Consider the following 24,909-nt stretch of genomic DNA (forward strand, 5'->3'; position numbering starts at 1 on the left):
TCTGGCATGGTGGGATGCACTTGGTGACTTTTTAAATGTTTTGCTGTTTTTAAATGTTTTGCTTATTTTACCCTTAAGCAGTTTCTGTTAAAATTAAAAATTTATGTTTACTGCAGGGTACCAAATTTAAAACATTAAGTATTGAAACATGTTTCTCATCTTGACTGTTCCACAAATTGCCTTTCAGAAAGACATCAGACAGCAGAGGACACTAAAAAGGCCCTTTTCATCAGAGCATGGTGACTCTGCATAATTTTCAGTTCACCCAAAAGCCATTTGCCACTAGCATGGCTACAGTGGTCTGAGCAAGACTTTATTTGCAGACTAACACAAAGTATACAGTAATTTGGGATGGTGGAATATTTCTACAAAGACATGTAAAGGAGCATATAAATACTATGAAATAACTTGTATTCATCCTTTTTGCACAATTTAGCCCTTGAGGCATTGGGTGGCAGCTGTGCTGTGTTGGTGCAGGCCTGAGTGCAACTGTTGGTGTTTCTGGCAGTGCAGCTGGAACTGCAGGCAAGAGTGACTGACACTGGTGCTTCCAATTACACACAACAAAAACTAACCTTTCTAATTTTCTGAGCAAGGCTTGAAATTGTTCCTGTAAAACTCTGAGCTGTTTGGCTTTACAGCTTTCAGATTTACCTTTCCTTAAAAATTCATGTTTATGCCTTTTTCTGTTCAACTGGTTGCCTACATCATTCATTTTTACTAAAAGTATAGTTTTGTTGCAGTCTTCCTATGATTGCAGTAGCCCTACATTCTTCCAGTATGTAACACATCCTATAAAATGAAACGAATGTCAAAGTTTTGTGTTTATTTTACTCAGAGAAAGAAAAAGGTTGGGGGATGAGTCAAATCAAGCACTTTGTTTTTCCCCTGAGAAAAGATGAAATCTGCTGTTGTTAATAATCTCATTACTGCAGCACTCTGTCAGTGCCTGTAACATCTCCCCACCTCTCCTCGGGTGAAACTACTGCCCGCCCACTGCTCCGAGTTCTGCCACGATCAATTCATCAGCCCCAGTGCCAGCACCACTGGGGCTCAGCTGGGAGAGCAGGGCCAGCCTCTGCCTGCTCTGGGCAGCACCGGGGGGAGGAGGAGGAGGCCAGAATCCCCACAGGAAGAGCCAGAGCCTAAGCCAGCACCAGCACAGGACATTGGTCTGTTGCTTCTGGTACGCCACAGGCACGCTGGCGTGGTTTGTTAAATGAGAGATGCACCACCACAAGGCTGCCTGGGGGAGGGAAGGTGACTGTTTACATTTCAATGGAATTGAACACAAAGCTACATCTCCATTGTCTCCCAAGCTCTGCTGAACCCCAAACCACTTTGGAATCCAGAGTGGGGCCCCGTACCCCGGTTTCAGGTTTATTTTGGAGGGAAATGAGTGATGTTTTTCGGAAGTTTCACATTTCAGTATTTCACATTGGCCATTTGGTTGTTAGGTTCACCTCAAAAAGCAGTTCCTTTAGTACTGGAAATTTGGACAGCCAGGTTTGAGGAACTCTCCTGAAATACTCCTCCTAGGCAGCTTTCCTCATGCCTGTGGGATGAAGAAAAAGGCAGCTGTCAGGACTGCTGTGTTCAGATTGCACTGGATCCATGCAGCTTTTCAATATTCTTCATGTTTTGTGTCTGCAGACATGGATAAACATGAACCAGAAGTCTGTCTGAAGACCCAACAAGTGAAGACTCCCTCTACCCCGAGTTTTTATTTAAGCTGTAGAATTCTCATGCAAACACTGCCAGGAAATAGTACCCCATACTGGGTGGAGTATTAAAAATGTGAAAATGTTCTGCCACAGGGAAAGGCTCAAGACTAATTCATTTTCAAACCCAAGCAGTTGTAATGAACTGTAGTAAAATACTCCTTTTTTTAAGGCAGTAAGATGGGAAATTGTCATTTAAATGAGTTGGTCTTAATTCTTGACCAAGGAAGACAGATGCTGTCAGGAAAAAAGCACTGTTACCTCTTGGCCTGAATCTGTCAATCAGAGGAACAAAGCTGTCAAGGACGCTCCGAATTCGGTACACTGGGTGTGAAAACAAACATAAGATAAGCAACATAAAACATAAAAAAGTAGAAAAATGGCAAAACCCAAACACTGAGTCTTGTTTAAACAAGCACATCTGCAATATCATTAATAAGAAAGATCAGACTGAGTCATGAGAGAATCATCTACAACTTCCCACCATGTTAACATGAGATTACAGAGGAGACAAGTTCTTGGTTAGGGAACCATAACTTGCTGCTGGTGGCAGCACTCCTATACTATCCTTAGGGATTGTCAAAATGCACAGGTTTTAATATTTCCAGTAGCTGCAGAATCCAAGTTCTGCCCCGAGCTCATCCTCAGTCCCAGGGGAACGCATGGCAGCTGGGATGCACAGCATCTTATCCAGTGGATCTGGGAAGACAGGCCTTGCTGCTAAAATTACACATTGTCATGGCAACGCAGCATTCGGCCATTGCTGCAGAAAGAGGTGACTCAGGGTCTTGTGATCACTGAGAGGGAAAAATGAGTCAACCTCTCCCTTCAGTAGCATTGAGGCTGCTTGTCTGCAGCCCCTCTGCAATTGGGAGATGCTGGGGGGGAGTTTTGTGGTGAGTTACAGAATCTCAGCCCCAACAGTTTTATGGGCTGTGGCAACTGTGTGACCTTGTCCTTAGTGCAGGGACACAGCTGCTGCTGGAGGAACACTTACCTAGACCAAAGTATATCCCAGTGGTTTCCAGGGAAGCAAAGGTGATTAAACCAATCCCAAGAGAAATAGTCCAATCTAAGGCAACAAAATAAATGTTAGCTTTGTTCATTTCTCTACAGCGCAACAATATATCCTTCTATTGAATCTTGCCTTACCTTTGTAGTAGTAGTAGCAAACTAGTAAAGCTCCAATTGCAAAGCAAAGAATGACAAAATGAAAGAATTCATCTGAAATTGAAAGGGAAAATTAGGTCACAACTGCAGCCATGGCCCTTCCAAAATCACCTTTAGGTACAGAGTATCACTCATGGAAAGAAATTTCTCAGGCACTAGGCTCAACATTGTGAGAAGCCTCGATGCTTTTCATCATGAAGCATTGATGCACTTCAACAAAGCACTCATGTTGGAAAAATAAGAGATCTTTTTCTTGGACTAAGGTTCAAGAGGTTTGACATCAGTTTGATTTAATAAATCAATTACCATCTTTCCGTATGCCCATCCACCGTACTGTACACTGAGGGGGGTGACTGCTCTCCTCCTCATATGCTACAAAAAAGAGAAGTCTTTTATTACCATGGAACTGTGAAATTAAGGAGTTTAAAGTTTATTTCCTTTTTTGTATAAGAAATAGACTGTCAGAGCAGAATATATGTAAAACAGTTTGTTGGTCTGCACACCTTTCAGAAAGATTAAATTAGCAATTTTTAAATGACTCCAAAGAGCATGGTTTTAAAAATGAACTTTAAAAAGTATAACCAAATGTCTGCATTAACAATACTGAATTGTTTTAAAGCACTCTGGGTCTTTTCTGCCTCTTCTGGGACAAGCCATAGTCTCAGAAAAACAGTGGGGGAGTAAAGCCATAGTACAAGGGAGCTTCAGTTTGATTCCTGGGTGCTTTGCACAGCAACATCTACAGTAAAAAGCTCCCCTTCATTACTGAGGGTGTGAGAACCATCCCTCTACTAACACCTGACACCAAGTACTTCTGCACCTCCCAAAATGAGACCTGCTGCTGAAATGAGTCTCCTACAGCTACAATGGCATAGAGAAAAAACAACATAAGAACAAATGAGGTATTTTAGAGGTTTAAACACAGAGCAGTTTGCTCTTTGTCATGAGCAGAGCTGCCAAATTCTCTTTTTTCTCCACCTGTATTGCCAGAAAGAGCTGAGTATTTTACTATCTCTCCAACAACAGGTTCAAAGCAGCAGTTTTTTCCTTTTCTCTTTGTTGGTGGTTTGAGCAGCCCCTGAGGCACCTGCTGCACCCAAGCCTTTGGGAGTTGATTCAGAACAAGTTCCAGATGCTGATTTCCCCTACACTGGGCAACCTCTGCCTGGCAGTGAATTTGCTCTAAAGATGTAACAGGTGAATACTGGAAGGGTCCTTTATATGAGCTGTAGACTTTTGTTGTGGTGCTTTTGAACCACAGAGCAACTAAACCTTGAAAAGAAACTCTGCTCTGGGTCACCTAATAGAGGCACCTGATACATTTTTGCCTCTTTGGGCAGTCTGGATTGATCACATTCTGGTTTGGGGGCAAGCTCAATTATTTTCCTATTAATAACATAGTATTGCATTATTCTGACTCTCAGATACAACTCTCTACAATTGTATGAATGATCTATAGATAAAGAATTTAGCAGACCATCAATTCACACTTGGTAAGTACCTGTCCTGTATTACTTCCTAAATGGAATGAGTTCCACAGTGTTTCTTCTGTTAAAGCATTCCATGTTATTACCTATTTTCAACCTTCTACTTTTTGATTAAACAATCTCTAGGCATCAAGGAGCTGGTATTGCCCTCACCACACTAAACAAAACTCAGTCCTGAAAGAACATCCACAAAACAAACTTCTGTTTCCATGTTTGTACTTACCATCTACATCTGAATCTTCTCTTCTGGCAATCTCTGAAAAGAAATATAGTTTTGTTTCTGATGGAAAAAATACAAGTATAGAGCTTCCCACCATGCTCAGCACCAAGAAGCACAGTGAGTAATCACCTATCTGCAGCAAAACTGGGGTGAGTGGTAGAGAGGCCAAACACCAAGGGGAAAAGCACCACGACCCTGTCTGCACCTGGCAGTGTGGGAAGAATATGGCAGTGCAATGGATCCCTCTGCCCTCGTGTTCCTGTGGCTCCCTGGGGATAGGTAACTCAAAAACTTCCCCAAGGGATTATGCTGCAATTTATAACTTCTCCACTGCACAGAACAGAAGTGGAGCAGATGTCCTCTCCAAAGGCTGCTCAACTGGGCTGTTTGTCTCTCCTAACTCATCCTGTGGCCTTGGCCTGGGCACAGGAGGGATGAGCTCAGTAATGCAATTTAGCTGTTGGCAATTTCCTGCTGCGGGCTTTTTACAAACATTCTGGGGCTGTACAGCAGTGTCTGGTGGGAGGAAGGCTGCCTTCACACTGCCTGTCTGTGCAAGCCTCTTGCCTGGCACTGCTGCTCTGCTGCCTGACATCTGGCTTTCACCTGGCACCTCCTACTGGGAATGCTGTGCAGGCAAGAATGCATTCAGAGCCAAGGATCACTGCGTGCAGAAACCAGGTTCCAGGTCCCTCCCAGCCTCACACTCCTGCTCAGCAGGAGACAGAGGGCTTCAGGGAATGCTAAAAACTGCCTCAAGCTTTTTTGGCTAAGACTGAACAGTTGCCCAACAGAACTGCTGGGTTTTCCCCTAAAGTATGACTGTATGAGCTCATCTTGGGAGAACCTGGCAGGCCTACAAAAATGGGTTAATCTGTCAGAACACCTTGTACAAATCACCTGCTGTCAGCCAGTCACCACCACAGCCTTGCAACAAAATGTCTGCACCATGCCCAGGCCCAACACCAGACTAACTGGAAACCAAGGGATTTACAGCCTGAGAGTTATTTTTTAATGTCTCAGCTGGTCAGAAAGAAGGCACTGCAGTTTCAGTCATTCCAGCAGGATGAGGTGACCCAGGAGCACTTACCTGAATCTCTGTAGGGAACCACCTCTGCTGGTATTCCTAAAGAGATGAGGTAGGTTAATACCTGCAGTGAGGATGTCTGGTGCCAGTGCCAGCCCATCAGCTCCCTGAAAACACTGGGGGTGTGTAACAGAGACAAAGAAGAGACCAACTCTAACTCCTTAAAGAGGGTGGCTCTGCTGGGGGTTAGGCAGCCAAAAAGTGGAAAATGACTGAATTCTGAATTCTTACCCTTCCCCCTCCCCCCCCCCCCCCCATATACCATCTCTCCAAGTATCTGGAGTCAGGTAGAATCAGACTATCACTCCTGTGAGACAGATTACATCTCCTAATGTCAATTTTAAATTAGCTGCTCTTACATTTGGGCTGAGCTCAGTTTAAGACGTTAATTAAAATATTAACACTTTACATTTTTACATCCATAGTTCTATAGGTATTTCTGTGTATTGATACAGCACATCTTCTTCATCTGCATTGTACTTATTTTCCATTTTTCCTTTGGTAGGAAAGGAAAAGCCTCAGGAACAAGGTGGTCCTTGCTGATGACCTCCAGTCAGTGCTGTGGGCTGACTGCAGCCCCTCTAAGTATTGGCTGTGACAGATGTTTTCAGAGCCCTCTTGCTGCATTTCAGTGGCAGCTGTGCAGACCCAGGCAGCAGGACTCCTCCCACAACAGCAGATTTTGCTGCTTTCCTGGTTCAACTCAGCACAGGGTATGGCTGAGTGTCAACATTAGCTGAGCTTCATCTTGTAGGAAATGTCTTTCCTACAGCCAAATTCTGGCTTGTCTTTCTTTTATATCTACACATGTTCATATACCTTTGGTCAACAGCCAACCCAAAGAATGCAAAAAATAACTCTTTTTCAGTTTATATTGGTTGTGCCTCTAGTAAAAGCCAATACTGTTGCCACTTTGTCCTACCTCTAAGTAATTGGCCTTCAGTCTTCTGTCTTCCTAAATATTCCTCATCACTGTCTGGAAAGGAGAAAGTATTTGTTCATCAGAGTAAAGAAAAATGTGCTAGCAGCATCAGAAAGAACAACACTGTAGTGGTTTGCTCATAACATAACCACATGAAGGTAAAAATCAAGGCTTTGAAATGCAAGGATCACTATTGGCTGCTTCTGCCTCACAGCTCCCTTCAAAGCTGGCTAAATAGGTGAAACTCAGCAAAACCTCAAGTTGGATTAACTTGTATACAGGGCTGTAGAGAGAAGTTAGAATCTTTTATCTGGGGAAGGAATCTTGCAGCAGATTTCTACATTTTTGAAACCAGCTTCCACAAGAGTGGGTGGCAGCCACTATTTTGCTGATTATGAATCAGGTACTGATGATTTTCTGATTTTCTATGCTCTCTCTTTTGCACAATTTCTTACTTTATTCAGAGCTCTACAGAATTGCCACATCTCCTATGTCAATCTTTACAAACATGCAGTCAGACTAAGTTATGTATCAGGAAAATAAAATAAATCCTCTTTACCTTGTGTATCTTCACCTATGGACTCCTGGGATGAGTTTTCAGACTTCTTGTCTTCTTCTGAATATACAAAATTCCTTTCCAAACTCTTCAGGAGTTTCAATTTTTCATCTTTTTTTTTTTTTTTATAAAGAGAGAAAAAACAATTATCAGTGACTACATATTCTGTTTTACAATTACAGATTTCACAATGCTTTATTAAAAGTTGCCTGACAGGAAATCAGACCCTTTGTCTAAATTCAGTTGTGTTTTTTACACACAAAGCATCAAATTAAAATATCATGCACACTACAGTTTAGACCTTCTTAAATGGTTGTGGTAGACAACTAAAGTTTCATATTCTGGCGCTTAATTATTCATAACGTTACCCCTGTGCAAATTCCCACTCCCTGAAGCAGCAGCAGCTGAAGGATGAAGAGAGCAGGAGAGGAGTGGCTCACCCTGCCCTGGGCTACTTCTGCCAGGGCTCCCTGTGCCGACGCTGCGGCTCCAGCTCCCTCTCGTGGCACAGGAGCACAGCCCTCGCAGCCAGGCCACACCAGAATCCCAACTGCTCCTGGCTCCTGTGGCCAGGGGTGACTCTGAGCAGCATCTCTTCATCAGGAGGTGCAGGATTTGGGCACAGGCAGGTAGATGGGATTCCTTCTCCTCCAGCTCCTCTAGGCGCTCACAGCCCAAGGGTCTTGTTACCAACATTCCTGCTCTGAGAGATGACCAAAGCTGGGCTGGGCACCAGGCTGGGACATCTCTCCCCTTCAGAAACATGTTTAACCAAGGCAGAAGCAGGAACGGTATGTCCTTGAGGGTCTCCAGTTAAATTTAGGGTCATCTTAAGTGAGTGCTCATCTGTCTTATATTAAAGATAATTAATGACTACGGATCCTGTGAAACTGCCCCTGGTTTCTTACTGCACAACCAGGCAAATAAGTCTCTTTTATCTTGTTGCCAGGTTCAGCACCTTGTGTGCCATCCCCTGTTCATTCCTTTTAGTTTTACATGTGCTGCTAGGGAATTATATTTGTACAAATATTTTCACTGGCTCAGCTCTGATTTCCTACCACTGCGAGTGCTCAGAGGGGTCCTGGCTGGCTGGATAACAGTCTGTGCAAAAACGTCAGGGAAAACTTTCTCAAGCCAAAGAAACTTCTTTGGCAGCATCATCCCAAGACATGCTCTCTCCCTAAATATGGGTGGGTTTTCCCCAGAAGAAGCCAAGTCTAACTACAGTTAAATACTAACTTTGGCTCCCATTACCACCACACCTAACTGCCTTTCCTGAGCAGTACTTCCAGACACTTCAGTTGTTCACTAATAATCACTTCCAAGCACATAACAGTGTTCAAGCTGCTGTCAATTACTGCTGCCACTGGCCCTGCAGTAATTTTAACAAAACAGCTGACAGGAGGACAGGTAGGACTCACCCTTTCCCTTGGAGCTGGGCAGCTGCCTGTACCCAGATGGGTTGGAAGTCTTCAGCAAAAGGTAAAGAAGAGCCATTGCCCTGACTCCTTTCTTCTCTATGGCTTTCAGGCAGGCAGCACAACCTCCGGGGAGGACATCACAGCTGTTAAGGAGCTGAAAAGGAGGTAAGTAACTAGCAAAGGGTCTTTCCAATAAAACACAGCCTGTAGAAGCACACCCTGATGGGCAAATGAGTGTATCCCACCTGGTGGGCAATGTAACCCCCTACTCCTACTCTACAAAGGGAAAACTGGGGACAAAGAGTAATGTCAAAGATGGAAAGAGAATGTAAACTCCATTCAGCAACTCAGGGCAGAGCCATCGACTGGGAAAAACAGCATGGTGGGCAATAGTTAACTATTCAGAGAGCTGGAGAAATACAGCTATAGGGTCTGAAAATGGCCATGCAGTTACTGCAGTATCTTACAGCAAATGTGACTAACAATGGTCCTGCCTAGAACATAGTGAGCTGAAGTGATCCTGAGGAATTTATAGAGAGCCAGTTATTTTTGCACATGGAGAGCCGTGAAGTAAAAAGCAGTGGCCTGAACCTCATTTATCTATGTATCCAGTTACACCTTTTAATATATTTCAGTATATCAGCTAGTGGGACTGTGTTCTCTCTCCCCAGAGTACTGTAGAAAAGTAGAATAACAAGGATAAGTGTTTCTTTGGTAACTTACATTGTTCTTTTCTTCAGTATTCAGGATAGGTGGGTTAGTAGTGGCCAAGCATTTCACAAGTGATTCCCAGAAGGACTGGTTCATTTTCTCATGATTCTCCAAGTACTTGGCATCAGCAGCAAAAACTCTCTGAAGAATATCTGTAAGGAAAACAAACCTGTCACTGTGCAGGAGTAGAGGGGGTTTTCATGGCAGTCTTCCTGTGGTGCTCAGTGCAACTGTGAAGACAGACACCAGGCTGTAACACACTCCCCAGTACCAGCACACAGGAAAGAGAGTGGTGCTATATTGTATAAATCATCTCAGTCTGCCACAAAACAGCAGACAAATGTCAGTAGTCCATACAAATGACTGATGTCTCTGTGATGCTGCTGTCTCAGTTAGAGAAGCATGGCAAGTGCTCTGACCATGCTGTTTTACAGACAGGCACAAAGACCCCAAGGACGGGATACCAAGGTCCTGAGATTGCTCATCAGGCATTTAATGCACAGTCAAGTCTCCTTCATGTATCTAAATTCCCACTTGCATGTTCACAAAGCCTAACAGGAGCCTGTGGAAGAGCTGGGAATTGACTGCTGGTCTCTCTTTTACAAGCAAGGAGATGGATAGGGTGTGTTTTCAGAGAAAACAGATTTCATTGACTCATGCCCACCCTGGCAAACACTGCTGTGCAGTGTGCAAGAGCCAAAGCTCTGATCTTTGTGTGCTTCTCTCACCTTGCTGTTCTTCAGTAAGATCTGGGATCGGGACATCCAAATTCTCCATTGCTGTGCCTGTTTGAAAGGGGAGAAAAAGCACATTTAGAACCAGGTCACTGACCTTCCTGGTTCTCTGACTTTGATTTTCTGCAAACACAGTGTCTCTCTCTGGGCCTTTCAGTCTTGAAATCACTTCTCTGTTTCACATCATGATTCATTTACCCTCCTGGGACCCAATTCTTCACTCCTCCGAGTGAGCCCTACTGGCTTTTCGTTATTAGGAAAGAACAAAAGTCTAATCATCATGACTAAAACAAAAAGAAGTCAGACTTGATCATTCACATTGTTGTTTTGTAAAGCTACTGAAGTGTCTAATTAAACATTTACCACAGATGTGAGTAACCTAATAGGCCGGGTTCCATTCACGAAACAGAACAATTATCCTGTACCTTTTACATCCTAATACTTAAAATGTGCCAGGAAAAAGAGCAGAAACAGTTTCTAGGAAAGTCCCACAAGACTTTGAATTCTTGTCTCACAGAAGACTTTGATACTTCAACATCTGTTCTTCCCAAGTTGTCATGAAAAGGAAATTTCCATAAACTTTAGCTTTATGAATTAGAATTTTTTAAGTGTTGATCCCAGATTAATTACTGGTATTTGCCACAGAAACAAATGTTCTGACATCCCCAAAATTCAGTATTTGCTTTTGTTTTGATAAAATTGCCACAGAAGTTTTGGGCTGAGGCTGGAATATTCTGATGGTGCACATTTTGTGGTGGCTGTGGTTCTGAACTGGTGCCTCTGCCTAGCATGGTCCAGGCATTCTGCACTGATGCATCTCCCCTTGTGCAACATTGCAACTAACCAACAGCTGTACTGAGAGATGCAGAAGAAGGTTTTTGGGGAGCCTAAAGCAAAGTTTCCACTATGCAGGATGCAATAGGAAAACAGTTTATATGTCCACACATTTTCTTACATTATGACTTTTGGATTCATTCAACAAAACACTTCCAATCAAGCAGTTTGAAAACTAAGTACATAATTCAAATTTTTCAGAGGAAAACCTGTTTCTTTTTCTACTGGCACTTTCAGTTCTCTAAAGACCATCATATCAGTCCAAAAAATATTCTAATACAAAACCCAAAACAGGTCCGTTAATATGTTCAAAAGGATACACAAGCAAACATTCAATTCAAACAGAACAACTTTTTAAGGTGTCAGTTCTCAGACAGAGGAAATTAGATATAAACAGACTTCAAAAGACTTCTGGTAAAATTATATAACCACTTTCAAAGGCTCAGCTCAGAAAACTTGGCTTACCTGTCTCCAAAGTGTATTGTGAGTAAACAATATTTTAACAACATTTTGAAATTATTCCCAGCGATGAATCTATGCAAAAGATCTACAGAGCTTCCCCTTTCCCTGACTTACATCCAGCCTTTGCTGCTGTAGCTGTGGCAGCAGCCCTGTGGGAGCTGGGAGCCTGTGAGCACCCGATAGGGAATGCAGGAAATGTATCTGTCCCCTCTGTGGGTAAGCATCAGCTGATGTGGAAATGTAGGAACCCAGCACACCACACCCTGGACAGACTCGTTCTCAGCCACTCAATCAAGAATGTCAGTTCATAGGCACTTATGTATCTCCAGCTACGGTTTTCTGCCTTTTTCAGTCTCTTTCTTGCCTTCCTATTTGCTCAACTTAGACCTTGCAACAATTGCTTGTTTAACCTAAATCCTTTAGGCCTCTCTCTGGACTGCATGGTCAAAATACCAGAGCTAAAGGAACAAAAGTACTTCACATATAAACATTTTTTCCCAGCTGATTAACTCAATTTCAGAAAATAATTTAAAAGTATCCTGATATTTTACTGTCAAGTGAAACTCAGGAGGTTTGTATTTGGGGTTTCTAGTACCTAGCAAAGGCCACTTTCAGTGGCATTTTAAGGCAGGTTGAGGCTCCCCTGACAGGAACCTGTCACAGCAGCTGCCCTATCCCAGCTTTGCATCATCCCAAAGACAAAGTGAGCAGTGGGCACTACCTGACCTGTCCTGCCACGCACACAGGAAGAGCAGATTCAACACTGAAGGCAGGGCAGACACTGCCAACGTCATCGTTATCTGCTATCAGACTGATTTACTTCAAAACTGCTCATTTGCTGGCCCAAATGAGCCAGCAGACTGCTCAGCTGTTCCAGCAACAGAAACAGTTGCCTAACGCCTTTTGCATCCTGCTGTGGTAAGACCTGGATGCCACAGGAGGATTCAGGAGCACCCAGCATCTGCTTCCATCTCCCTTTCTGTACCTCCAGAACAGCTCAGCCCAGTTGGTGACCAAGATTTACATTAACCAAGGAAGTTGGGTAGCTAATTTCTCTTAGACTATGCACATTAATTCCCCTGTGGCTCTTCTGGAAAGAAAATCAGATCTAAACAAAGGATAAGTATAGGTGTCTAATTATTGTATGTTTTAAAAGCGACTTAGTTGATTATACCTCATAATGAGAAAAGGATGATGATATACAGGCATTTCAGCCTGGTGATGAGCTCACTGGGAAATGACATGAACAACAGACTTCACCTTGCTTTCCTCACAGTAAATCAGGATTTAATTGCAGTGAGGTCTTTTTAACATGTTAGAATAAAATTTGTGTGCAGAGTCACATTTAGAAAGTGAGGTTAACAACTTCCGTACATGAGGTTTTGCTTAGCTGATGAAATATATCTGAGGGAAATCGCTCAATGGGATAACAAGAAAAATGCAAATAAAGTTGTTTTAACTTCAAGACAAAAATCAGACAATCACAAACCTTTTCCTTTTGAAACTACTTTTACCTTTCATTTTAAGTTATATGCTGACACCTAAACCTGCCAAATTTTATTTTAAACATAAAGTCCCTCAATGCCCTTCTCTCAAATTAAACCAAACCAATTTCTTAAAGCACACCTGCAAGTCTTAGGTTGGTCCTAGCAGTTGGATCCACAGGAAGATGTCCTGGAGGGCTGTGGCCGTTTCTGAGTTTCTTCCTGTGAGACAACAAAAACTGATCCACACCAGTTCCGTTTGAAACCCTTCCTGCTCCAGTCTCCACGGGCTGTGGTAACAATTCTGCTACCCTTCTGCTTGCCTTCCTGTTGTCAAATGTAGCTGAAATGTGACACAGAAGTAGCAAAACTCAGACTTTTCACTCTCCTTGAACACAGGCGTGTAGGGAGACCCAGCAAGTGCATGTCACCGCAGCTAGGGCAGCTCCCCAGGCTGCCTCTGACAGCCCCACGGGGGTGAGCAAGGAGCAGGCACAGCCCATCCACTCCTTGCCGCAGCTCCAGCACTTCCTTCCTCCCCTGGCTTTCACAGCAGGCCCAGGCACGGTGGCTGCACTGCTGCCAGCCCCACACCTGTAAGCCCTGGGGAGGTTGCTGCCCATTTTCCAGCTCTGCCTTAAGCAGTGACATGCAACATTTGAAATTATTTGGTTTGTGTTTCTCCTTTCACGCCCTGTGACTCCCTGTGGTTGCTGTAAAGCTCTGAAGGAAGAATATTAACTCATCAGAAGCCAGAAACGTTTATGCTTGTAGTCTGAGTAAAATTAAGGCAAACAAATCTTTCTCTTTGCATGAAGTGAGGATTTTAGAGAAGTAAAAACTATTTAAAAGATGGGGAAGTTGCGTCAAAAAGAATCAAGTTGAGTCAAAAAGAGAGGTTATAGGGAAGTCCTGTAATTCCTACAGCACCAGAACCCTTTTCCTGTACAGTGGCTTGATGCCTCAAATAGCAACCAATAACCCAGCAGTACGGAGAGCCAGCACACAGCCCCCAACCATCCCCCAGGCCTGACCCCAGGAAGCTCCTGAACCCCTCCCCAGCACTCACCTTCACGGCTGTGTGGCAGTTCAGGATCCTGGGTCAGGGATCCCAGTGCCAGCCCTGGGTGGGAAGGCGTCGGGGCTGGGGCCTCACGTGGCTTCCCCTGACTCACGGGGCGAGCGGCGGCAGCTCCGTCGTCCTCTGGCTACAGAGGTCACACTCCAGACGTGTGTTGCCATGTCCCTGAGCCCTGGGGAAGGTGGCCAGGGGCCAATCCCACTGGCACTGAGAGGAGCTGTGCAGCCCCCAGCCTGCCTCAGGCACTAATGGTCCTCAGTAGCCCTGAGCAGCCAGGACCCCTCTCTCTTGCCCGTGGCTGCTCCAGCACAGCCCCTGCTCAGGTTGGAGGCCCAGGCCCACTTCTCTGGCCTCCCTGGGACATCAGGGGGGCACTGGGGACGTAGAATCCACTCTGTGGGGAGAGGCCCTGGGCTCCGGTAAAGCCAAGCAGGGACACCATGATGAGGGTTTGGAAGCCCAGGCACGCTCCTCTCCTGGCTCAGGGTGTCCCAGGGAGGCACAGGTGGAATGTCTGTGCAGCTGGGCCAGTGACAGCAAAGGGAAACATGCCCTCCTCCCCACCTGTCCCCAGCAGCCACAGAGGGGTGTTGACAACACAAAGCCTCTGGCTCTTCTCCTCCTATACCTGCCATAAAGGTCACTGGTGCTCCCCTCCAGCCCTTCTCAGCCACCTCTGACACACACCAGGGCTGTTTGCTGTTCAGGGCAGCTGCTCCCTCACTGCCAGGTGACACTTTCTGAGACAGCCAGCCTTCACCACAAGGAAACAAGAATAGGAAAGAAGGGGGCAAATTCCTGCAGTGCACCACAGCACAAGGTGGCACATGTTTGGTCACCTGAAAAGGTATGTGAAGAGTGACAGCCAGTGTCAAAGGAGACTCCTTGGGACACTCCAATAGCACAGTGGCTACTGATTGCACAAGGTGTGGTCATGTAAGTCATTTGTCAAATTCAGCTAATGGTTTGACCCTGGTGCAGTTGGTACCCCAGGAAGAATTGTACTCCCTCCCTCTGCTCTCCTCACTTCTTCATCTCCGGATGCTTCTGGAGTGACTGGACACAGGTAAAGTAAGTTGTAGTTCCTAGAGTAGGTGTGCATTTATTTTGCTTTTCCAGTTTGTTTGGCTGTTTGCTGTGGTTTATTGGTATCTTTTTAGAGGGGGAAAGGATTGAAGTTTGTGGTTTTTAAGCCAGGTATTCCACTCTTTTCTACAAGTGCCTATTCAAGCGCCTTGTCTCACCTCCCCTGGCATTTTGAATTACATATAACATTGAACATTTAAAGCAGCTAATGCCCTGCACCTACTGCTGGGAAGATTATCTAATAAATTAGAATGCTTTATCATGTATTACATGTGTTTACTTGGCCCTTATTTGGGAACTGTCCTCTGATTTAGAAGAATGGGGATTTATTTTTTGTATGCTGGGAAAATTGCTTCCACGAGGGGTTTAGAGAGGTGAGACACAGCCAGAGCAGCTCTTATGCTTGACACTAATTGAGTGCAACATGTGTGTGGATTTGTCACACAGGCAGGTTGCATTAGAAATGTAGAAATACTGCTAAGTGAGTGTAGGAGGGGCCCAGTGATGGAACATAGAGTAGTTATTGCTCATTATGTCATCACATTTCTGACAGATTTAAACATTCCCATGACTCTTCTTGCCCTACCCTGACTTTCATCCAAAGGGTTGGTTAAATTACTCCCTCCTGTGCATTCACTTAGTTGCTACTTATTTTCCTTTAAATAAAGTCTGCTTCAACACTTGTGAGCCTGTGAAGCTCAGGTAAGTGCAGGGGGATTATGCCTCACTGCCAGCTGTACTTTGCAGGCTACAGGTAGTTTACAGCTACCTCTCTGCTTTTAAACTATGAGACTTTTGAGAGAGAAGAAAAAAGCAACAAGCAGTGACTACAACCTACTTCCTAACCTTCCAGACCATCACTGAACCAGTAACACCCTGTTATGCTGAAATCATGTAAAAGATGTTTGCTTTTGGCTGGGACAAAGCCTGAGGTTTAGCTACGAAAGCTTGTGGAATCATATGAGAGTAGATAATGTTGTACCTTACTAAGATTTTTTGGAAATTTTTTTCTCATTATGTACCCTTCTGTGGAATTAACTGCCATAATAATTCATTGTATTAGTATTTTAAATTAATGCAGTAAACTTTTTGCTAAAGTCCATTAAATTTAAGAACTAGGCCTGTTTGAGCAGGCTAAATCAAAGGTCAGGATGTATCACTCACTTCCTGGAGAATTACTGAGCTCCTCAGGTGCTGCTATCAACAGCTCCTGAGGCAGAAGAGTGAGTGATTTCAGTACTGACAAGCACAGGATCCTCCCCTTAATGGCTACAGGTAATGATGGAAATCCCCTCATTATGGGAGCTCCCCTTTACTATGGTCAGCACATTACAGGCTCACAAATGGGCTCTGAGGGATGAGAGGGAGGGGGTGTCTGGCCTCTGGGGCTGGGCTGCTGGTCCTTCCAATTTAGCTACAAGGGCATCTTCCAGTTACAGTCTGGCTGCTGAAGCCCAGGCCCATCAGTAGGATGGACAGCAGAGCACAAATGCAAGAAGGGCAGGCTGCTGGCTGACAGAAGTAGGGAACAGTGTACTCTTCCCAGCCCCTGGCCTGGCTGAGCAGTGCTGCAGCAAGGACAGGGATCAGCGTGGGGTCCCAGGATACTCTCCCCACCCACAGCTCTAACTGGAGAACTGCTTCCATGAGCAACCTCCAAAAAATCTGCTCCAATATCTGCACCTCTCCTCTTCCTTGTTTTATCAATTCACTGGGCTCCCTTTCCATCCTCAGTCTCCCGGTCTAGCAATAGGGCTGGAAGTGCCTCATGCAAGCAGAGCCATAGGCAGGGGAGCACAGATGCTCCCCGGGAAGCACCAGGAGCCTGAGGGACAACTCCCAGCTTCAGTTGATCCTCCCTCTTGGTAAAGCCCTTTTCCTCAGCACTTTTAAGCACACAGGCAACACCGAGGATTTCGATATTTAATCCTGTTTTTTTGTGGGATGGGTTTGGTCCTGGAATCCATTTTGTAACTCTGTCAGCAAGGCAGGCTGTGACCTGTCCCCCACCACTTTGTCAGCGATGTACCTGCCAGGAGATGGCAAGGCCAGGAAGCACAACAGCCTCCAAAGGTAAGGAGGCACAGGTTGGTTACCTGGTGGGGTTACCTTTTGGCACAGAGGCAACACAGGAAGAGTCAGAGCCAGGCTGGGACTGGGCCAGCAGCTCTGTGCAGCACTGACCAAACTGGCTGGGGCATCCCTCAGCCAAGGTGAACCTGAGACCTTCCACAGGCCTGACTCTGAAGTCAGCAAGACTCAGAGTTTGATCTAGCCATTATTTCCCCAGGATATTATTCTCAAGCTTTTGCTTCAGGACATACCCAACAGAGGGTTCTGTCAACAACTGACTTCACACTTCTGTGATATAAAGTGAAAACACATAAGTTGTGTCAGATTGTACAGGAGCCAGGGATGGGGAAGGTGAGTGGAAAGGTGAGCTCATGGTACAGCCACCCTAAAGCTTTTATGTACTCCAAGGCCAAGTCCCCAGGACCGGGAGAGCTCAGAGCAGTACTGCTGGCAGCTTTTGGAAATTGGACACAAAGCCTCAGTGAATCTGGAGACCTCCCATACTCCTGTGACCTTCCTGTCTCACTGACCTGGGGAGCAGCAGCAATCCCAGGCTGGTAGGGCCAATCTTCTCTTTGTGAGACAACTACTCCAGTGACATCCACTGCTGGCACCAGGATGCAAGCAGACACCATCTTCTGGGATTGTGGGGATGCAACATGGGATCTTTAAAATTCAGCCTTGCAAAGCTCTTAGGATCAAAGTGCAGCTCTCCCTCAACAACTTAGCTGTGTCCTAAAACATTTCTCTCTTGAGATCGCCTCAGCTCACTGAATTATCAGGTTCAATCACCTGCAACATAAAGGAGATGAAGGTACATTTCACTTTAAAACTGTTTCCTAAAGTCAAGGGTCTGCTCACAGTAGGCACTGAGAGAGCCCAAAGGGTATTTACTAAAAGCTAGAACTATTTGAGAAGTCTGGTCCAATCCATTCATCTTAAAAGATGTACTCTGGATCAGAGACTAAAACTTTTTTGGGCTATGCCAATGAATCAAGTTCTAGATCCCTCTTCTGACACCACACAAAGGGTGATGCCAATACACCTAGTGTTCCACCCAGATCAAAACACTAGAGCTCAGTCCCAAACCTTGGAGACTCTAATGAGGACTGCTGGGCTGCTCCCATCACTCCATGAGGCCTGGCTGCCTGCCCAGCAGGCAGTGAGCACTAAAGCCCACTGTCTGTCATCCAAGAATGCAAACCTTTCTCAAGCTACAGACTGGCTCAGGCTCTCTAGGTCAGTGCTGGCACCTTCATAAGGGGCTTCCAACCAGCTTCTCTGCAGTTCAGATGCTGGAAAAAGGTCTCAGACCACCAACAGGTCTCTGCTGACCATAAGTAGAGCACCCAGCCCTCTTAGGAGATGAGGACAGCATGGTATCAGGACACAGAGGACACAGCCATCTCCTGCTACATTAAATGTGTGGTGGGAAGAACAGCACCACTAACACGCCACGTAAATCAGTCATCTAAATTAGAATACACAAATCCACTCCAGAAAAGTTTAATGTGGGTTCCTGGGGCATCATATTCTAAAAAAAAAAAAAACAAAAACAAAAAGAACAAACAAAAATACAGTACAAAGAAAAAAGGCAAACAGAATTCCCCAGTATTTAAAATAATGAAATGTATCAAAGCTCCATCTATTACTGCACATCACAGCAGCTGCTGGAGGAAGCAGTACCAGCCTGAGAACGAGGAGGCTTCAACTCCCAGAGATCGGCTGGAATAAGCAGCACCCAACCAGAAAACCTGGCTCCTTAGGGAACCAGTAAGACTCCTTGAAAGGAAAAGGGCAGAACTCTGTAGTGCAGTGAGCTGCCTGGGATCCCTGCTGAGAGATGAACCAGACTGGCTGATACCACAGTGCTGAAGCTCTGTGAGAGCACATGTCCTGGGAGGAGTGGTACCTTCCAGCAGATTCCACCAACTGCATGGCAAAACCTACTCCTTTGAGAAATCCTGGTATGAGAAGAAGAGCCATTACAACAGCCAGTCAGGAGACCAGGAAGGGATTGAGACATCCCATGCTACTAGCTGGAAACAGAAACAAGCAATGGATCTCGAGTTAAGAGGTCAGCCCAGTACAGACACAGTGCCAGGGATGTCTGTGGTACCTTGTCTCCCATTCATTCTTTGGATTGAAGAATCTTAGCATAATTTAGGCAAGAACCTCTGCTGGTCTCTGCCTCAACCCTGTCCCATTCAAAGCAGGGCCAACTTCAACATCCAATTCATTCAGGGCCTTCTCCAGATAAATACTGTGTTATCTCCAATGACAGAGATCTCAGGACTACAGCACATCCAACAGCAAGCAATGCATGGGCCACGGCAGTACTTCTGATGTACCTGGGCTACAGAGCAGCCACCTTGGAGCCAAGGGAGAGCTGCTTTCCTTCCATCTATCAATCCTCATGGCAACAGTCTAATTTGATATGGGCCCTACACCTAAGGGCAGTGACCATCCACACCACTGCAGGGCTGCTACAAATCACTCATTTCCACAGGTACTATGCTCCAAAGGCAGCCAAGCCTCCCTGATGTGCAGCCCAACCTGACAGTAACCATGAGAACTGAGGGTAAAGCTGGAGGAGCACTTATTCGAACAGTGGAAAACAGAGATTCCTATGGAGAACACAACTGTGAGCTTGGAGGAGGACCTATGTCAACAAGGAACCAGCTGATGTCAGACAGCCTCAAAAATATAACAAACATTAAGTAACTCAGGTGCTCAGTAAACACTGCAGGCATTACAGCGCCATCATGAAGAAGCTAAGATTACAGTTGGAGAATATACCAAGACATTTAAAGCCTGCTGGGAAGCAATAAAACCTTTGCTGACACAATTCCATGGACTCCCCAACAAATGTTAAATATGAGCAGTGCATCTGCAGATCTAGATGCCCACTGAAAAACTGAGATAAACAGAAGAGTGATGGGAAGGGCTGAGAGACTTCCTTCTCCTTGCCACTTGCCTCGCAGAGAAGAGAAACACCTCTTCCCGGGTGCTGGCAAAGGGTCCTCTCCTCTGGCATGTGCACCACACCAGGTGAGCCTGCTGTCCCCACACTGCCATGTGCACATGTGAAGGCTGAGACACCCTCTAGACCATAGGGATCACCAGATTTTCTGCTGAGATCCCAGCAGGAGCACAAAGCACCCCAAAGGCCGGTCAGGTGCCTCCAGGAGCTGACAACAGCCTGGCCCGCAGCCCCTGTGGTACAGCCCCCACGCGTGGGGAGGAACGTGTGCCCAAACCCCGTGGGTCAGGCGGATGGAAGGGCAGGCTCTGGACATCCAGGACGGTGGCAGGGAGCCGGGCATCCCGCGGCCCGGCCCCAGGCAGGCACGCAGAGAGCAGGCAGGGCAGGAGCACAGCGGTTTATTGGCAACACGAGCAGAGGCGGCGGCGGTGGCGGCGGGCCCCGAGCGGGGTGAGGGGCGGCGGTGCTCCGGCGGCGGGAGCCGGCGCCGCCCCGGGCCTATGTCAGCGTCTCTCCCTTGGTGACCTACGGGAAAAGGAAAAGCCTCAACCAGGGCCGGCCCCGGGCCCGGCCCGCACCCGGCCAACCGCCCCGCTGCTCACCCGGGCTTCGATGTACTCGATTCTCCGCTCCAGCGCCGTCAGCTTCTCGTTCAGGGTGGCCAGCCGGGACCGGCACGACATGTCTGCGGAGAGGCGGCAGTGAGACACCGCGGGCCGCCGCACGGCCCGGCCCTGCTCGGCCCGCCCGCAGCCCCCGCCCCGCGCCCTCACCGAAGGAGTTGAGGAAGTCCGCGATTTTCTTGATGGAGCTGGTGATCACCTCGATGTACTCGCGGTTGGCCCAGTCCTGGTGGATCTCCCGCTGCACCGGGTCCTCCTGCACCGACATGGCCGCCGCCGCCGCCGCGCCTGCGCGGGAGCCGCGCCCCGCCCGCCGCCCGGTGCCTCAGGGCCGCGCTGCCGCAGGGCCGGGCCCGGCCCCGCCGCGCTCCTCGCTGTCGTCCGTGTCGCTGCCGCTCGGCTCCTGCGGGACGCGCCGCCGTCAGCGCCGGGGCTGCACCCCCGCCCTCCCCCGCCTTGCTGAGGCGCAGCCCGGCGGCCCCTGAAGTACCTCCTCCGCGGGGCCCTCCGCCGAGTCCTCCTCGTCCTCATCCGAGCCTCTCTCCTCAGAGGCCTGAGTCAAAATTTCTTCTCCCTAAGTTGAACACAAGAGCTGTACTGAGTGTATGTGAAGCGGCCAAAGCGTGCCAGGGTGGGATGGAAGAAAAGGGCATTTTGTTGCCTTCTTAAATAAAAAATTTTAGAGTTAAAAAAAAAAAAATCAGGTTTTGTTTAACTATCCTGCTTCTACAGTGAGATGAAGAGCCAGAAATAGCTTCTTTTAAAGCCACACATGAAAGTGTGTGAAGGTGTTCAAGTGACCTTTATCTCTTCCCTCTTGTGCATGTATAGTTCTTGCCATGGAACAGCAAAAAAATCCCCATACCTGTTAATTATGATGAAATCTGACCCCTCAGTGCAAGAGCCTAGAGATGCAGACTCAATTTTGAAATAAAATGCTTCTTTCTCCTTCACTAGACATGACTGTACTATGGTCATGCTGAATTTGGCCTTTTAGCTTTACCCACACACAAGGGGAGAGCTAGACTTGTCTGGACAAGGTGAGCATTGTCCTCTCCCAGATTTTAATTGCCCCAGGCAGGGCAGTGAGTCTCACCTGCAGATCCCGATTTTTGAGGATGCCGACCCAGAAGGCCTCCTGGCAGTGGTTGAACGCCAGCATTGCCTTCACTCTGTACACAAATTGTTCCAGGGACTTCTTCAACAAAGGCACGTGGTTGGTCAGTCCAATGTCTTGGTGAATCTATGCAACAGTAAAATGTGATGAGGATTGATTCTTGCCTAAGTGTTCTGGTTGTTTAAAAGCCATTGGCTATCAGGTGGGATGACCCCCACAAAGCTTGCCCAGATGACATCACTTCTTGGCCAAATTATAGCTATTGTTAAAAAATAAAGCTCAGATCAGTGTTTTGTCCAAACTTATCCACGTTCATCTGGTTTAAAATAAAAGAAGCCTGGTTTTGTCTTGAACTCTAGAGAAGCTAGTAACTCCTCTGCTGAATTCCCAAGCTCAGAAAAGAAAAAACAAGAAACGTGTTAAATACACCCACTTCCATCACAACCTTTTCTTGCTCAGTGCCTCAAGCAATTCCTTTACATGGAATGTGTGTGCACTATAATCTCCAAAGCCAGCTTCTCTGGAGCAAAGAAGCACTGGCTTTTGGAGACCTAGGACAGGAGGAACAGATGGAGTTGCTGTAAGCAAAAACCACCAGAGGAAGGGCAGCTATGCCAGGTATCCTAAGAGATTTAGCTCTGGGTGAGCATCTCCTGCTAGGCTTCAATCTGCATTGCTAAGTCATTGCTAAACCAGAAATCCTGTCAACCTGCCAAAACCTGCACAATTATTTTGTATGTAAGTATTTTCCTCTTTCATGAGAATACTTTGTAATCTTCTGGGATTAAGATGCTCTCATTAGCTGTACTCTGAATTCAGGTCACCTGCATTTCTTGGAAGAGTTCAACATGCCAGGGCAGAGGGACACTGCTTTGCTTCAAGTTCTGCCAGCAGGGAATACGTAACTGATTACCAACAGCAAAGCTGTTCTCTAGCCTATGTGATAGGCAGGAGCTAGCAATCATCAGCACTAATCAGCAGATGACTTGCTAATGACACAATCACCACTCACAGTGCTCCCTGGGCCCTGGAACCTGCCCCACAGCGTGCAGGCAGTTTAGAGATTCAACAAGGTACAGCACTGGCAAAAATCTGTCTTCAGAAACTGTCCACATGCCCAAGGTTAGATATGTAAACAGAAAAGATGCTTGGTGTGAAAGGGGAAATGATAAATACTTAGGAAATAACAGCTGAAGCTGACTGCTGTTGCCTGCTGTGTAATACTCTTTGAAGACACATTGAGGGAGAGTGACAAATCCTAGGTCACATTGCACGATGGGTTAGCAAGCCTCCCTGAGGTTTGTGTGAAAGTGAAATCAAGGTTGGTTTAACAAATGTTGGCGTCAACTCCTCTTCAAATAAGCATGGAACATTCATTGCATGCATTTTACTTGCCCCAGATTCAGTTTCTGCCTTCTCATTCTTGCAAAATGATTTGGCACAGAGACCTGTACCAGAGAAGTGGTAGAACACAGGTGTTCAACTGCAGCTCTGTGCTAACAGGGACCATGGCACACAGCATTTGAATATGCTGGTCAAAGATAACGTGAAAGGCTGCAATGCTGTGATCCTGTTAACAAGGTGAATTCACTTTCAAACATGAGGACTTTTTAGCATTGTCAGGGTTTGTGCTAGCTTTCACTTCTCGCCCTGTGCTGAGAAGTGCAACAGCATGTTCTGATCTTCAGCTAAATAACTATGCTCCTGATGCCAGCTCTTGCCTAAATGGGTAGCAAATCTGGCTTGGGAGCCATGCTGGTAGCTGGTTTTCTCCCTTCAACTACTTTGGCAAAGCTCCCTTCTTGGACAAGTGTTCGTGAACCTTTTAGGAGTCAGGAACAAAGCAGCACACATGAAGTTCTTTCTGTCTCCTCCTGTGTGATTCTCTCTTGCAAAAAGCACTGTCTTTCCACACTGTAAGCAAAGTTCTAATCATCTCCTTCCTTCCTGCCCCAAGTCTTCCACAGAGACAGACTCTGTTACCACCATCCCTCTCCCTTTGCCCTTACCAACATAACATAAAAGCTATCTCAAGAGGACTTTGAGCAGGGTTTTTCCCCATCCACCTCCTGTTGCTGATTCTTCTGATTCACAATGCTGTTCATCTTTGGCAAAGCTTCTCTCCTATATTATCCATCTGGTGTTTGTACTTTGTTCAAGGCCTCTAAGATCTTAGCCTGTATTCTCAGAAACAACCCCTTACAGATGCCAACAACTAAAGATGTCCAAAACCTCTGTGTTAAAAAATATTATGCCAACCTGACATAACATCCAAGTCAGCCACTTCCAGAATAAATGCTTCAACTTTTGGGCCACTAAAACAAGGCTATTTCACCTTCTCTCAGAGTTTTTGCTTGCACAGACACTGCTGGAAGCATCCAAGTAGAACCTGCAAATGCCCTGGAAAAGCAGTGGAAGGGAAATAATACCATCTTTAGGACAAGAGTTTGTGCTGCAATTGGAACTTATCTTACCTTGGAATGGCCACACATGTGATGAAGTTGTCTGGTACTCATCTGCAAGGTTTTTAGCAAACTCTGCACGTCATCCTGCAATAAGTAAGCAGATGAGCAAATCATTCTCAAAGGACTTTTCCATAGGGAAACAAGAATATTGAAACAGCCTTAGTCCTAGCAGTCCTTTCAAAGGGTTATGGGATAGAGGTAAGATGCATGTATGCAGGAAGTATCAGTTATGATTCCCAACTGACTGCAGCCAGTCTGTCCCCAGGATTACCGTGTGCTTTTTAAAGCTGTGGTCCAGGAGAGGCATGGCAAGCTTCAGAAATGCTTCTACAAAGAGGCGGCCATACTATAAAAGAGATAAATATATCAGCAAGCAAATTTAAACTCCTTCTCAAAGAACCATCACAAAGTCAGATGAGATGATGTACAATCTTCCAAGCTACCCCAGAGACTGTTCTTGCTTAGAAAAAGATTATATTCTTGTGAATACTGTACATATGTGCTGTACTGGAATATACAGGATCAGTAAATGGTCCCACTTTAATCACTGCAAAGGAAGGACAAGGTCTCATCATTGTAAACATCTCTGGTGTTATCCACCAGGCATCTGGGAATAATACTGAACTAAATGCAAAATGTTAGAATCACTATACATATATATGTATAGCA

General features: G+C 46.0%; 3 protein-coding genes across 3 annotated transcripts in view; all 3 read right to left on the minus strand.

Moving 5' to 3' along the window:
* Positions 1 to 292: 292 nt before the first annotated feature.
* Positions 293 to 11,512, minus strand: TMEM40 (transmembrane protein 40). Its single transcript, XM_053953892.1, has 13 exons — positions 11,440 to 11,512; positions 10,024 to 10,080; positions 9,308 to 9,447; positions 8,585 to 8,738; positions 7,167 to 7,274; positions 6,608 to 6,661; positions 5,689 to 5,724; positions 4,602 to 4,634; positions 3,198 to 3,263; positions 2,874 to 2,945; positions 2,719 to 2,793; positions 1,983 to 2,045; positions 293 to 1,555 (listed from the first exon to the last, which is right to left on the minus strand). Exons 2-13 carry the CDS (start codon positions 10,070 to 10,072, stop codon positions 1,536 to 1,538), a joined length of 870 nt encoding a protein of 289 aa, XP_053809867.1. The 5' UTR covers positions 10,073 to 10,080; positions 11,440 to 11,512; the 3' UTR covers positions 293 to 1,535.
* An 8,905-nt stretch (positions 11,513 to 20,417) lies between these two features.
* BRK1 (BRICK1 subunit of SCAR/WAVE actin nucleating complex) lies at positions 20,418 to 20,980 on the minus strand. Its single transcript, XM_053953894.1, has 3 exons — positions 20,809 to 20,980; positions 20,638 to 20,720; positions 20,418 to 20,560 (listed from the first exon to the last, which is right to left on the minus strand). Exons 1-3 carry the CDS (start codon positions 20,924 to 20,926, stop codon positions 20,534 to 20,536), a joined length of 228 nt encoding a protein of 75 aa, XP_053809869.1. The 5' UTR covers positions 20,927 to 20,980; the 3' UTR covers positions 20,418 to 20,533.
* The window catches only part of FANCD2 (FA complementation group D2), a 35,656-nt gene continuing 31,722 nt past the window's right edge, over positions 20,976 to 24,909 (minus strand). The window contains exons 40-44 of the mRNA XM_053953890.1: positions 24,512 to 24,586; positions 24,250 to 24,324; positions 21,755 to 21,901; positions 21,149 to 21,232; positions 20,976 to 21,061 (exon numbers count right to left, since the gene is read on the minus strand). Of these exons, the coding sequence (XP_053809865.1) occupies positions 20,984 to 21,061; positions 21,149 to 21,232; positions 21,755 to 21,901; positions 24,250 to 24,324; positions 24,512 to 24,586 (459 nt within the window). The 3' untranslated portion in view covers positions 20,976 to 20,983. The remainder of the gene's footprint in view (positions 21,062 to 21,148; positions 21,233 to 21,754; positions 21,902 to 24,249; positions 24,325 to 24,511; positions 24,587 to 24,909) is intronic.

Source organism: Vidua chalybeata, chromosome 12 (assembly GCF_026979565.1).
Source record: "Vidua chalybeata isolate OUT-0048 chromosome 12, bVidCha1 merged haplotype, whole genome shotgun sequence".
NCBI classification, from domain to species: Eukaryota; Metazoa; Chordata; class Aves; order Passeriformes; family Viduidae; genus Vidua; species Vidua chalybeata.